At 51.7% G+C, this 15,757-nt stretch overlaps 1 protein-coding gene across 1 annotated transcript in view; it reads right to left on the minus strand.

Annotated features, from left to right (window-relative positions):
• Celsr1 (cadherin EGF LAG seven-pass G-type receptor 1) overlaps nucleotides 1-15,757 on the minus strand; it is an 86,233-nt gene that overhangs the window by 48,662 nt on the left and 21,814 nt on the right. The window contains exons 3-5 of the mRNA XM_032890853.1: nucleotides 12,898-13,120; nucleotides 9,896-10,011; nucleotides 8,970-9,058 (exon numbers count right to left, since the gene is read on the minus strand). Of these exons, the coding sequence (XP_032746744.1) occupies nucleotides 8,970-9,058; nucleotides 9,896-10,011; nucleotides 12,898-13,120 (428 nt within the window). The remainder of the gene's footprint in view (nucleotides 1-8,969; nucleotides 9,059-9,895; nucleotides 10,012-12,897; nucleotides 13,121-15,757) is intronic.

The following is a 15,757-nucleotide window of genomic DNA, read 5'->3' on the forward strand; positions in this document are numbered from 1 at the left end:
GTCAGGGTACGTGGTCCCAGAACTAGGGTGCAGAGGGAGCAGCCTTGCTGGCATAAACTGCATCTCAAGTTGCACAGAACACAAGGGTAGACTGGAAGAAGATGAGGGAGATAGGATGGGGGGAAGTGGGAGAGCAGCCATCCCACAGGACAGGACACACCCCAGACAGGCTGCCTAGCTTCTGGAGGACTTTCCATAACAGAGCAATGGAACACAAAGACCCAGGGTGAGACTGGGCGGGCGCTATGAAATTTCCATGCAGGCGGCTCCCTACCGTCGGACCAGCCTGTGTTTAGGAACGGAAGCCAGGCACCTTATCTCGCAGCTCTGCCACCTGTCAGAGGACAGGCCGTGTCCTTGGTACCTGCTGCACGACCTGACCCGTCACTACCACTGCAGCTCTACAGAGGGGCACCCAGCCAACACTCCCACAGGGCTCACTGGCCATTCCAGGTCCCTTGGCTGGCTTCTATTACCCACTAAGCTTAACATTCCAAGGACGGGAGATGGAGAATAGATAACCAGGGTCTCAGACATCACCCTGTGACCCACAGAGAGGCGGTGGAATGTGCTTGGGTGGAAGTATAGCTACTCGATATTTATGGAATACCTGCGTAGGCCAGACAGGAGCTCGCTGCATCGGCAGGAAACACAGCCGGAAAGAAACAACTAATTCACACTACAGGCTCGGGCTTGTGGACAATGAGTGCTTTTACGGTAACCGAACCCCTGGGGTGCACTCCCATAGGCTCGTATGAAACACCACACTCCCCTTTGTTGGCAAGAGGATTTTGAGCAGTGGAAGAGTAAAAAAGAAAAAACAAAAAACAAAAAACAAAGTAAGGTCATTTTGCTGAACCCTTGGTCAGAACAGTTTAGGTACTTTGCTCAATTCACTTTATGAAAACGTGGAGTCTTAACAGAGTCTTCAAATCTGAAGATTTGTTGTAAAAAATATAGAAGAAAAAAAGACCCCTAAATGGTTCATGTGCCCCTGACCCAGATGGCTGGTGCTCCACACAAAGGATCACAGAGCCACCTGAACTCACGTCCTTGCTCACAAACAGAACCACCACGCTGTTTGCAACACTGCCTCGAGACTTCATACTTCCAAGGACCTGGAGGTACTTTGATGAATGTGGGGGTGAACACCTTAAATCCCAGCAAGTGGGAGGCAGAGGCAGGCGGATCTCTGTCCAGTCTGGTCTACATAGTGAGTTCCAGGACAGCCAGAGCTACATAATGAGACCCTGTCTCAAAAACAAACAAGCAAGCAAGCAAACAAACAAATGAACAGGGCTGGAGAGATGACTCGGCAGTTAAGAGCACTGACTGCTCTTCCAGAGGTCCTGAGCTCAATTCCCAGCAACCACATGGTGGCTCACAACCGTCTGTAATGGGATCTGATGCCCTCCTCATATGTCCTCTTTCTGATGTGTCTGAAGACAGCTACAGTGTACCCATATGGATAAAGAAAATAAATACATCTTAAAACAAACAAAAACAAGAACCTGGAGGTCCGGGGCAAGAGATCCGGGGGAAAGGCTTGCCCGAATGTCTGAGCGAGGGCCCTTGGGTTTTCTGGACTAGCAGAGACCCTCCCCAATCATGAGAGGATTGAAGGTAGGGGCCACAACCCATCTCTCCTTTGGATCTTGGGGTTTCACAGCACAGAGAGATTTTGTACCATGTGAACAAGCCAAGTGAGTCATCCTAGTGGGGCTAGGCAATTCCTAAGAGTAAGATCTTTATCCGGAGATCAGACCAAGGTCACCCTGAGCACAGGTATTTCCCAACCCCTATCAGAGAGAGGGGAGTTGGTGCTGAGAAGAGGGGTACCTTTCTGCTAGAGTCCCTCTTCTCATTAAAGGGACTCTGGCCTTTGTACCAAAAACACGCTCAGCCTGAATGAACAGGAATATACACCACGACCCTTTCTCAGCAGATTTATGCAGACGAGGAAAACACCGCGCCCATACAGACGTTCATCACGTCAGTTTGATTTATTATCATTTGAAAACAATATTTTGCAAGCCCTTGAGATGGTTCTTAATGTGTGTGGGTGTTTTGCCTGCGTGTGTATGTACACTATTCAACGTGCAGTGCCCGGAAGAACCCGAGGATGACGAATGCCCTGCAAATGGAGTGACAGATGCTTGTGAGCTGCCAAGTGCATGCTGGGAACCAAACTCATGTCAGGCAGTGCTTTGAACACCTGAGCCATCTATCTCCAAGCCCCCAATAGTTTGCTGTTCCTATACAATGCTTTCTGGCTTTCTTTTTCCCCTTCCTTCCTTTCTTTTCCTTCCTTTACCAGGATCACATCTATACAATCTCACCACTGTCTTCTCACAACTAATGCCATTTGCTTGATCACACATTTACTCCCTAATTACAAGGTATTGGGAAGCAGACTTTTGCTATGCACAAGCTATGAAAGGAAGACTGATTTTGTCCATGTTTCGAAGGGGTGATGCAAGAAAAACAGACTAGATGTAACTTGCTACTGAGGACTTGGATTGGTGGGTATAACTTACTGGGCTATTATGGACTTGATGGAAAAATTTAAAACTGCTGTCCAGGATGAGGAAGAGGAGGAGGAGGAGAGGGAGGAAGAGGTGGAGAAGAAGGAAGAGGAGGAAGAGGAGAAGGAAGAAGAGGATCACCATTCTGGTCATACCTTGAACAAGAAAGGGGCCAAGCACCCTAGAGCCAGCCAGATCTGGGAGGAACTTCACAAGCCCTGTTAGCTGCAGGAGACTAGTATGACAATCAAGACGTTAATGTCCCTGTGCTAGATTCAAAAGCTGAGTGTCCTTCAAGATATGCTACCTGCTGCTGCCACCCATCTGCATCCTGTTCTGGCTTAAAGTTATCCTTTAACCATTCTAAGTCCCTCCCAGCTAACCCCTATATCCTTAGCCCAGTGTCCCAGAAGGAGACAGTCCTTTGAAGACATTTAGTAATGACTAGAGACATTTGAATCTTCACTAGGGCATGGATAGTTTGACATCTTGTTAGTGACAGCCAGGAATACAGAATGATCCTCTTCCTAAGAGTCATCAACCTCAAATGCCACATGTGCCACAGGTGGAGAAGCCTAACCGGCCCCCTCACCTCCCAATCCCCCGTAGACTCACCCTGACCTCAGACCCCATTTTCTCCCCACATCCTGAGCGCATCCCACAGGAGAGCCCACACTACCCTGTGTGTCAAAGATGGGCACATAAATCTCACTTCCCCAGTGGGCTGGGTGTTATCTGAGGAACTGAGGCAGGCACAGTCAAATAAATATGATACCCAATATGATACCCTTGTTTTCTGGACCAAGGCAGTGAGGAGGGTTCCTACTATTGGCTCCTCATGTGGAGAGCAGATAGAGTCCTGAGAGTTGTGAATTATTTGACTTGGGCATGGCTATGTCAAGAACTTGAATGCTTAGAGCTATGGGAGTGGCGAAACCTTCCCTGGGTAAGGCTCAGAGGGATGGAGAAGCCTTCCTCTGGTCCACATGGAAATGTTCTATAACGGTGTATAGAAGCCATCAACTGTGGCTTCCTCCTCAGAGATCACTACTGAGACTGCTTCCCTAGAGACACCGACAGAGATTAGTAAACCTGCTTCCCTGTCTAGCTATAAACCTTAAATCTGTCTCGATTCAGTGTTATGAGAGACACATGCTGGGCCAAGCAGTGTGCAGGTCTTTACTACCAGCACTTGGGAGGCTGAGGTAGGTGGATCCTGTGAGTTTGAGGCCAGCCTGTTCTACCTGGCCAGTTCCAGGACAGCCAGAGCTACACAGAGAAACCCAGTCTCAAAACACCAATGCACACATGCATGCATGCACACACGTGTTCCAATCACAGCTGATGCCCTCCCATCAGAGCAAGCACAGCTCACCCGATCTCAGCTTTTCTGACATGTGTGTCAGCCCTAGTCAAGTCAATCCCTGAGACATCCAAGAGGATGGGACTTGTAGTGTGTCTGTGTCCCCAGACGCCACTGGGGCTCCCTGAGCAAAGCAAGGTGTAGCCAGGATCCCTCAGGAAGCAAAAGAGGTACTCAAGAGGACCAACTGCTCAGTGGCTGCAGGCAGGCTCCTCTAGACCACACTCCTTTTGGAAGCAGCTGGATGCCACTGTATTGGGGATATGGGCAGAGTTCCTCTCAACACCACATACACTCCAGGGTGCTGGAAGGTGACTTATAAGAAACAAAGCATTGAAACATGAGTTTCAAGTGCAAAAGAAATGACTTAAAACTCTCACAAGGACATCAAGCTGTCCTATGACACAGGTGGAAAGGTTTAACTGTCTTGTTTCTTTTAAGATTTATTTATTTTATATGTATGAGTACACTGTCGCTGTCTTCAGACACACCAGAAGAGGGCATGGGATCCCATTACAGATGGTTGCGAGCCACCTTGTGGTTGCTGGGAATTAAACTCAGGACCTCTGGAAAGGCAGCCAGTGCTCTTAACCACTGAGCCATCTCTCCAGCCCGCTTAACTGGTTTTTACAAAAGCCTGGGGCGGCGGTGGGGGGGAGTCTACAGTGAGGCCACCACCACAAATCTCCACCCAGCCAAAGCGCCCTGGTGCTGCTGGAGAAGGGCTGGGTGGAGCCCAAGAGGCAAGAACAGTGGCTTTCCCTAAAAGGCCCTGGCTAGAGCCACCCCAACTCCAACATGCTCCTCGGTTTCCCTGAAGGTGGACTTAACCAATGGGCGTCCTCGCTGAAAACGTCACTAAGGAGAAAGAAAGAGGAAACTGCCTTTGCCCGCCCTCACTGGAAAGGTTCCCTGCGGTCACAGACATTGTCCCTCAGGGTTCTGACCTCAGTGCTGTTCCTCCAGGATGGAAGGCCACACAGCTCCACCATTACCTTCCCTAGGCCTGTAGGCCTCCCTGCTGCCCGGCGCTGGCCTGCCCTTTGTCCGTCCCTCCTGGATCATCCTGTTTGTGTGTTCCACCTGTTTCCTCTGGGGACCCTGACAAGAAGCCAACCAGGCAGCTCTGAAGTCCCCCCGACAAGCCAGCAGAGCACGAGATTCCCACGAAGGGCACTGTGCTCTCTGTGCAGAGACATGTTGGCAGGCCGACCTGGCATGCCCAAGATAGAAACTAAGCACTGCAAAGATGTGCCTGAAGGAAGCTGGCACTCAGGAAGAGCGGGGCAGACATGACAGTCATGGCCAGCAGTCAACGCCACACCCTTCCTGTGGAGTCAGATGCTCAAGTCTCCAGGTGCAGTGAGCACAGGACCAGCACAGCCAGTTAGAGAAGGGTCTGCAGTGGGGCTTCCCCGGCTGCTGCTGGGCCCCTGAACTTAAGGCCACCATCAGGGCATGGTTTGAGTCCCTCCAAGTGTGGCTTGCCCTCCTCCATCCTCTGAAACCTCTCCTCAGGCAATAGTCTCACAGCCTGAGGTCATTCCACATTTTATTGCCAGAGGGCTAGGTACAGAGGGGCCACTAATGAAGATGACAATGACAGCTCCCTACAGAGACCCAACAGAGAGTGACTCACCCTGACAGTGTCACTTTCCAAGTCCCCTTCGATCCTTACAGGCTGGCGTGAAGAGACTATGCTGTGTGACTATGTTTTTGTTTTAATCCCGGGTGTGGGATATGGGGCTGCTTCAGGTTGTACACAGTCCTTATTTATGATGGTGTCGTGCTCTAAGGGAGTATGACTTTTGCCAGCTGCAGATAGTTTAATTCTGGGGACTCTGGAGAGGGAATAAATGACAGAGCCCAGAGAGGAATGGGGGAGGGTTGCTCTGAAGGAGGAGGTCCCTGCTCCTGGTTGCTGTCATTATGGTTTGACCTAAGAAGTTGGGAGATATTCTGATGTGGAAGATTGGACATGCTCCTAGGAACTCGATGACCCTAATCAGCAGGAAGTAGCCCATAGAGGTCCACGTCTCCTTCCCACTCTAGCCTGCTTTATCTCCTACTTAGTATTGGGGGGGATAGAAGAAATTAGGGTGAAATGGGGTTGTGAGAGAGGTAGAGGCATAAGAACCCAATAAAATAATAAGATGACTATGCCAACACTGGCGTACTGTGACCTCAGGCTGCTGCCCCGACTAAGGCCTGAAATCGTTCCCAGCCTAACAGGTCTTCCCAGGTCCACAGATCCAAAGCGTGTCTGTCCCTGCACCTGCATTGGTAGAAGCAGCCACCTCAGAGGCAGAGGCAGACAGAAACATCAGGACCGTCCACAGACAGGTACTGTAATCTCTGCCTACTCAACCCACACATGCAGGCTTAAGGCCATAAGGGAGACTGGTTGGTTTCCTCCCTAAAATACCCACCCCCTGGCAAGAGAAGGAAACAGCCCAGCAAAGGCCTAATCCTAAGCTCAGGGCTGTGTTTGTTCACTGGGAGGTAAAGGGAGCTGTTGAAAGGACCCAGCCTGGAAAGGGAGCCATAAATTCCAGTAATCCACATCTATCTACTGATCCTTTGGCATGGGGCCCCTCTTTCTTCTGGGCCATCTGAGGTAGCCTTCTGTGAGGGTGTGCTGCACCTCTGAGCTGGCTCACAGGACGGAGAATTCACAACTGGGCTGAGAGGCCCCACCCAACCACAGGACATACTGTTGCTCTGACCACAGGATGCAGATGCAAAAGCTTCAAATGGGGAAACTGAGGATGGCTCAACCTCCTGAACCCTCCCTCAGCAGCAAGCCTGCAGTCTGGACGTGTGTCTCTGACATAAGCAAGAAAGGAAATACATACACCCTGTGTTTCCCTGATGCCCCAGGGTTCCTGTGGTTCATTCTGACAGGCCTAAACATCCTGGAAGCACAAAGCACTGGGAGTGCCGACATAAGTACGAAGGTCTATATAGGCACTAGACCAAGGTGAGTCAAAAAGGTGACAGGGTGAAATGCTCTGCCTGGGAGTAGAGCCCAGCAAGACCAGCATCCCTTCTCAGGATTAAGAGGGTGCCCCTCTGCAGGATTATCTGTCATTCTTTCTACTCAAAAGTGTGTGAAATATCAGGACCCAAGGAATGGTGTATTTGGGGCACAAAACCATAGATACTTTGTCCTTGAGCCAAGGGTGTTCTACAGTTGTGGGAGCTCTGTCTGTATCTGTCGTCACCTGACCAGCTGTCCAGAAAACCTGGGCTTCTCAGGTGGCCATGCCCACCTCTCCATAGGGACACAGAAAAGCAGTCCCAAGCTCCAGAGGCTTTCAGTGATGGGAGCTCAGCCCTCACTCATGTGCTGGAGGTCACAACTATGCTCTACAGTTACAGGATTCATTTTCTCTGGGTGGGAATCGTTGATTACAATCGTGATGGTTTGCATATGCTTGGCCCAGGGAGTGGCACTATTAGGGGATGTGGCCTTATTGGAGTAGGTGTGTCACTGTGGGCATGGGCTTTAAGACCCTCATCCTAGCTGCCTGGAAGTCAGTCTTCTCCTGTTTGTCTTTGGAACAAGGTGTAGAACTCTCGGCTCCTCCTGCACCATGCCTGCCTGGACACTGCCATGCTCCTGCCTTAATACTGGACTGAACCTCTGAACCTGTAAGCCAGCCCCAATTAAGTGTTGTCCTTATAAGAGTTGCCTTGGTCATGGTGTCTGCTCACAGCAGTAAGATCCTCACTGAGATGGCGATGCAAAGCATGATGGGAAGAAGACCGTGGGGGAAATGGGGGGAAATGCCCCTTAAGAAATAGGTGGGAAATAATGGCAGATTAAGACACCACAGAAAGGAGGGGCCGCATCCTACTGCTTCTCATGGGGTTACTGTGAGCACTTGGGATGTGTAAGCCATGTGACACTTTATGCTGACAGTCACTGCCCCCAAATCCACAGAGCAATCACTTCATGATCAAATAAAAGTCTCTGAGATAGGACAATGTGGACAGCAGAGATTTGCTCTTCTCTCCGGCAACTGTGCCCTGTGTCTGGAGATAGGTCTGGGGTTAGTCCCAAGTCCTACCCGAGTTCAAGGTGCTCCTGATCAGTTCAGTGTCCTATAAGGTCACCAGGCAGAATTTGGCCCTGGCAACTCCTCCTTCTGTCTTTGTCACCATTAAAGGCTGCAGAGGCTGCCCTGGCCGATGCTTACACCACAAGACAGCTCCCACTCACAGCTGGGGACACAGAATGGGGACCAAAGACGGCTACTGGAGTCTATCTGGGGTGGTTGTGGGGACCTTCAGAAATAAAAAGATGCCACTGCAAATGGAAGGGGTAACCTTGGAGGAAGGACAGCAGTGACAGGCAGCAGTGAAGAACTGGAGACAAGGACAGTCCGTGCCCTAAGAGTGGGCAGAGGACATCCCAGGTACCAAAGGCCTGAGGTGACATGGACAGGAAATTTAGAAAATACCTTTGCCACCATACAGGTTGCACAGAAAGGGTGTCCTCATCTTTCATCTGCTGATCTAACATAGATGTGGATCTTAGAAAGTCTGGCGAGGCTTGTGGCTGGGTTCAGTGAGGGGCAGGAGAGACCAGCATGGACTCGTCGTGAGACCCAGAGCTGGTAGCCTGGGAGAGGAGGTATACAAAAAAAATTCCCAGTCTGGGAAAGCACATGACTTCATGAAACAAAAGTGATCGTATGTTTCATTACAGCCAATAACTGCAAAACATACCTAAGACACCTGCTTCAGAGCTGGGAACACACCCTCCAGTCACAGCTCACCCAAGATATGCAGTCAGACCTGGGAATGCAGCCGCCATCCCCACCCCCGAGGCCACCATACCCCACACCTCCACCCCTGACCCCTGAGTCACAGCTCGGGGCAGCTCCTGGATTCTCTGCAAATTCTCTGCATCCTGCCTGAGTGTATCTGAGTCTCTGCCTGTCCACACAGCTTCAGTTGCAGCACTGACTGCGTGCACAGAACCCTTGGTTGACATCACCCTAAGCAGAAAAGCCACTGGGCCATCACTGGCTGACCTGAGCAGGAGGGAAGGAGACACCGAGGCACCCTCCTACCTTGTTGTAGTACTGCACCAGCACCGAATGCCACCGCCCGTCACTCACACCTCCAGGAACCTGCGGTGTCACCGTCGTTGTGGTCTCACCTGTGCAGCAAGAGGGAGATCCAGAGATAGGTTAGGGGCCTGTCCAATCAGGTTTCCAAGCTGCAGTGTAGACATCCTGCTCAGAGAGACTGGCCGTGTGCCCTTCCCTTTGGCGTGGCCATCACTGGAAGCCATCCCCAGGCTGCAGTGTAGACATCCTGCTCAGAGAGACTGGCCGTGTGCCCTTCCCTTTGGCGTGGCCATCACTGGAAGCCATTCTCCATCCCCTATGTGGAGGGCCTCAATATGAAAGATAGCAAGATTCTAAAACAGGGAAAAACATGGCCTACTCCCCACATCTGTGCTTGCCTGGTCCTCTCATGCTGGTGTGTAAGTCACCACATTAATTTACAGGTGCACTGCACTTCATCTTTTTTTTTTTATTTTTTTTTTAGATTTATTTGATTTTACATGTATGGGTGTTTTGCTTCCATATCTACATGTGTACCATGTGTATGTCTGACACAGAAGACGAAAGGCAGCACTGGATACCCTGGAACCGGAGTTATGGACAGCTGTGAGCTGCCACATGGGTGCTGGGAACCGAACCCAGGTCCTCTGTAAGAACAGCAGGTGCTCTCAACTGCTGAGCTCTCTCCATCCCTCCACCCACATCGCTGCACCTCAATTACCCATTCTGACCTAGGAGCCAGGCTCCGTCTGGTGTTAGCCTTACAAGTACCACTGCCCTGACACTGACATCTTCCTGCACTCTGACTTCTAGAGGCCGGGTCCCTAGATGCAGAATTAGGGTTGGAAGGCTGAGTAGCTGGGAGGACAAGTAAACCTAATCCATAAAGCGCCTTGGGAGGCACCCGCGGCTGCAGGAGGTCCCACCTGCTGAGAACGTGAGCTGCAGCTGCTCCTCCACAATCTCCAGGGCGATGAAGTCATGCTTCTCGTTGAAGCGGCCGTTGTAGAGCAGCAGGGCGTTCCTGTCCTGGGTGGCAAACCTGTGGGCCAAGCAGCATGTCACATACTGAAGGGCCTTGACAGGGTGACATGACCAGCCAGGGCAGCGTGCGCCATGGTTCAGGAAAATAACTGCCTCAGCACTTTATCACACAAGATGCTGACAGCCCACCCAACCTAATGTGTGCACTGGAGCCTTGGGAGACACGGTGGTGGTGATGGCCTGCGGGAGTGTGAAAGACTCTGTGCGGGGTGGGAAAAAGGGCTGAGTGGATCAAGGTTTGGGGTGCGAGTCTGAGGATCAGACTTTTAATTCCCCAGTACCCCTGTCAAAAGCCACACATGGTAGCCACTTGTAGACCCAGCACTCAGGAGGCAAAGACGGGATGCTCAGGGTCTGCTAGGCCATCTGGAGATGGGGAGTACTAGGTTTAGTGAGAGACTCCACTTAAAAAAAAAAAAAAAACAAAACAAAAACAAAACAGGGGTTGGGGATTTAGCTCAGTGGTAGAGCCCTTGCCTAGCAAGCGCAAGGCCCTAGGTTCGGTCCCCAGCTCCGAGGGAAAAAAAAAAAAAAAAAAAAAAAAAACTGTGCAGAGTGACTAGAGAAAATACCCAGTCTCTCTCTCTCTCTCTCTCTCTCTCTCTCTCTCTCTCTCTCTCTCTCTCTCTCTCACACACACACACACACACACACACACTCACGTGCGCAGAGAGAGGCGGGGAGGGGAAGAGGAGGGGAGGGAGGGAGAGAGAGAGACAGAGACAGAGACAGAGAACACACATACTCGCGCGCGCGCGCACACACACACACACACACACACACACACAGACTACATGTTCACAAGAATGATGCATAGCCTGTTTACCAACTATAAGCATGTCTGGAGGCAGTACACATGTAGTTTATCTCCTACAACAGATCAGATGAGACCCTAAGGTACTCCCTTCGCACCAATGTCTCTGCCTGAGTGGCACGTCTCTAAGCCTCTTGTACCAACTGAAATACCTGAGCCTGGACTCTGTGTGCCCAGGTTAACCCCTCTTACACAGCACTCCCCCTGGCAGGCACCATCCATTGCTAAAGACAGAGAAACTGAGCCGGGGCCCAGGGCTGAGGGGAGGGTGGGAACAACCTGAGTAAAATGAGGAAAGACAGAAATAGAAACCAAAGCTTGAGGGGCCGGAGGAGAAGGAGCAGAGAACAAAAGAGGATAAAAAGCGGCTGGGAGTGGGGCCCTCTTGGGAGCCCCAGCACTTGGCAAACAGAAACCAGAAAGAGGAGAAGGCCCGTGACAGAAGCCACCTGAGACAAGGCAACTCAGCGGGGCTGGGCAGTCCTCTGTGGTAAGAGGGGCCTCAGAGCTTCCAGGATGCGTGCCCTGGAAACTGTACCTGGAAGGCCACTGGTCTTCTGAGAGTATTCTGGGGGAACTTTCTCTCTTCTCTTGTGACTTTGAGTTTTAAGGCAGTAAAGGTCACCAAAAGTCACTACGATGCACGTGACTATGAGCTACTGGCCATGCCAAGGGGGGCGGGAGCCATGGTTATACTCCAGGGCTACATTACCCCAGCTCACATCCAGCACATGCCATGATACATTCACCAGGGGACACGAGACTCCTCTATGTGGAAGGCGGTGGCTACTCATGGGCGTCCTCTGTTGCAGGGGATCCCACAGCAGGGCCCTTGCTTTGCAGGCTTGTGCCCTAAAAGGTGCCCTTCTGGATGGAGGGCAGAGTCTTGTCACAAAGGGGCAAACACAACAATTATCCGCGCCTGGTAGTACAGGGCTCAGGACGTACTGTGCCAATAGGCAGACGCTGTCCATTTATCAGGCACATGGGGTGGGGAGAGTATTGAGAGCTGACTGCCAGAGCCACCCCACATCCTCAGACCTCCCTACAACACACTCAATGGGAGGGACCTTGTTAGTCCACAGTATAGAAGAAGATGGATAAGAAGTCACTTGTCCTTTGGTCCTGAGGACACTCCTGGCTGGCTTTATCTTTAGGACGGAACCCAGGAACAGGCTCCTGCACTGTCTGTCCTTAGCAGGCAGCACACGAAGACACCCAGGAGAAGCCCCTCCCACTGAACTAACTTTAACCTAGGAAAGAGCTTCAAAATGGAAATTCTAGGTTCTCTTTTAACTAAGCAAATGTTACGGGCTTCAAATCATAGGCTTATGATGCCTAAAACCCTGTGAGCTCATTTGGTATTTTGTGCATGGTTCATGTTAGTACATGTGTGTTAAGGAGCACACCAATTCAGCCAGAAGGCTGGAGGACAACTCCCTGGAATCCTCCTGCCTCTGCCTCCCCAGGTGCGGGATCGCATGCGTGTGCCACTGTGCCCAGCATTGTACACGGAAGCCTGGGATTTGAACACAGACTCTCATGCCTGCACACAGTATTTTAAGAAGTAAGCCATCTCCCCAGCTCCAAATGATAGACTGGACTTTTTTTTTTTTTTTAAAGTAATGTTTAAATTCAGGGGAGAAGGTATGGACAGCGCACGATCAGCCTGCTATATACAAATCAGGACCAGGTAGGGGGAATTGCGAGTCTGAACAGCCTGCCTTGTGACACGCACAGGATGTCTGATCCCTGGGCCTGCCCCGCTGGCTACTGAGATCTCAGTGATGCCTGTGTTGGCGCTGGTGGGCAGGACCAGAATAGCCAGGTTAGCTTCCAGGCCTGGGATTTGGGCTGTCCCCACTTGAAGTCTTGGCACGGATGCTCTGTCATCCCTATGCTGAAACAATGTCCCCTGTCATCATCGTGTCAACGTCCCGACCCTTGAGCAGGTGGTCTGGCAGCCAGCACCGAGCAGGCCTCCTCAACCATCCAGAGCCTAGAAGGCTGAGGTGCGCCCACCCCACGACATATTCCCAAGGGATATCCCACAAGCACGGCTGCACTTACGCAAGGGAGACGGTAAAATGGAAGCGCTGCCGCAGGCCCCGGAAGGTAACGAAGGACTGGGGTGGGAAGCTCCTGGTGCTCACTTCACAGTACGGGTGCTCATACTCGCCGGGCGGGCACACACAGTGGAAGCCTCCGATGAGCAGGTTCACGCAGGTGCCCCCGTTTTTGCACACCCCGCTGGCACAGCGGCCTGAGCGAACGTTCACCTGGCAATGCTCCCCTGGAGAAGAAAGGAGAGGTCATGCAAAGGCTGTCCCAGAGTCCTAGTTTGCTTCGTCTTCGCCCCGCCTTCCCCCCCCGTGATAAACACTGACCACAGACAACTCGGGGAGGAAATGGTTTATTTCAGCTATGGTCTATCGTTGAGGGAAGTCAGGGCAGGAATTCAAGGCAGGAACCCAGAGGCTGAAACAGAGGCTGTAGAGGAGTGGTGACACCTACTGGCTCTTTCTCCAGGGCTTGCTCTATTTGCTTTCTTATATAGTCCAAGAGTGGGCTGAGCCTCCCACATCAATCATTCATCAAGACAATGCCCCATGGACATGTCGCTGACACTGACAGGCCAGTCTAATGGAGACAGTTCCTCAATTGAAATTCTTGCTTCCCAGGTGACTCTAATTTGCTTACGCTGACAAAAAACTAACGAGCACAGAGACTAAGGGAGACCAGTGGATGTCCCCTGAGGCACACAGTTGACCGAAGGCGCAGGCTCATAGGCTTGGATGCCACAGTGACACCTGGACCTGGGGCTTTAGTAGAACTTTCCAACAGTTTGCAGATCCACATGGACTGCTTCCTAAAGGCAGAAACACCTTCTTCAGGAGGTGACCCACGGATTATGGATTACAGGGCTAAAATAGCCCCCGGGAGTTCTCTTCTACTGAATGTGTTGAGGCTGAGTCCAAACTGATGCTTCTGTAGCCGGAAAACAAATCTCATGGGACAAAAGTCGGCTGGGATCACTGACCTACTATATCCCCTCACAGCCATTCAGGCCCAGCCATGGAAAGACCCTAAGCGCTTCTGTTACCAGGCCAGGGCAGGCCAGGCTCAGGGCAGGACGGTGTGATCTCATCCGTCCGCCGGTCTTCAGTAGCTAAGATGAGCCCAGAGAAACAGACAGAGAGAAGCCAGTGTGGAGGAGCAGGTGAGAACCGGCCACTGGTAGATGCTTGTTCATCTCAGGTTCACAACAGTGGACACGTCATCTCCCAGCCATTGCTGGATCCCAGGGCCTTGCCCGACATGGCTCTGAGCTTGGCCACCCTGCAGGAACCTCTGAGTTCATGTGCTTGCATGCATGCATGCGTACACTCACGCCATCCCACGGGTCGCACACTCACACCATCAGACTCTCACACACATGTTCACGTCACGTTTGTAAACACACCATTGCATACATCCTTACACCCATGTCTCCGTCTCAGACACGCATGCCCACACCTATACTCTCCTCATGCCCACTCTCCTCACAGATCATCTCATATGAACTCACCCGCCCCCACACTCTCACACTCAAACACATCAGTCAGTGTTCACAGCCTTCTAGGCAACCCTTGTGAGGGCCCATCACTGAAGTTTAAACTTAAGATCTCTCCCTTTTCCTTCAGACACTTTAAATTCTCCCCTTCAGGACGGTTTGCTTTACTGTACTCCAGGTTAGCCCATGCGCAGTGAAGCCCAGCACATTCTGAGAACAAAGCTGCCTGAGAGACACTCTGGCCTTATGCTCACTAAGCCGTGAAGAGGAAGGGCACTGCCTTCACCTTCCTCACAGCCAGTGCCTGAGAGTAGCACACCTTGGAGGATCCAGGCTCCAGAGATTGTCCAAACTTTCCCAGCAGAAGAGAAAGTCAGCCCTTGTCCTCCAAATTCCAGGTCTGCCTGGCTGTGGGATTGCAGCCATGGCAGCCCAACCCGATCACTTGAGCGTGGGGTTCTCGTCCTCTCTCGAAACTCCTCTCCTAGACCCAGAAGAGGCCCCAGGGTGTCTAGCCCCCACCAACACAACTTTATCTTCTAAAGGCCCTGGAAATGGAAGAGGGTCTACCCTGGGTCCTACATGACTTCAAGTGTCTGGCTGAGTACAGAAAGACCCGGTTTTCCAGTGAGACCACATGCTGGCTTCTGTGTAGATAGGTTGTGAGGAGCTTTCAATCTACAAGTGGCTGTTTGTCCCAGAACTGATGTCTGTCCAGTGTGGACTCTAAAGAGGAAGGCTCTGAGACTGAGGTGGGGTTCAGGGGGGCTTCCTAGGCTGTGTTTCAGACTTTTCTCTTCACTTCCAAAGCCTCTCTGGCCTGTTTCTCTCTGGGTAACCCCAACCAGACTGAGAGTTCTGCCATCTGCCCAGGGAGGCAGGCTTTGAGTCTTGGAGCCGCCAGCATGCCATAGGCTCTCACCTCCCTCAACACTCCTCTACCATTTTCACACCCCGCATTCCCATCCCACTGCCCTAACCTTCCCCTCAAACCTAAGCACCCCAAATATGCCCCTTATACCAGTTCCACTGACTCCCAAAGCTTCTTGCTCTGCCTCTAACACAAAAGACAAGTTCCTACAGTGCTGGTCTCGGAGCACACTCGTCCCACTGGCTTAGTACTCCACGAAGATGTCACCCCATCACACCCGACCCTCAAAAGCACAAACCCAGATCATTGGTCCCACACTCTTGGTTCTAACATAGCTATAATGCTCCCCTAGCCAGGACCCCAGGACCCAGAGCATCACTGCAGAGTCTTACAGCTGTCCAGTCACTGTTGATGAACTCCACTGATGGCTGATCTGAGGTGCCTCTCCCTCAGTTCCCGAAGACCATCCTATGTCCCCTCCTCAAGTCTGTCCTCGACTGTGGCTC

Source organism: Rattus rattus, chromosome 1 (assembly GCF_011064425.1).
Source record: "Rattus rattus isolate New Zealand chromosome 1, Rrattus_CSIRO_v1, whole genome shotgun sequence".
Lineage (NCBI taxonomy): Eukaryota > Metazoa > Chordata > Mammalia > Rodentia > Muridae > Rattus > Rattus rattus.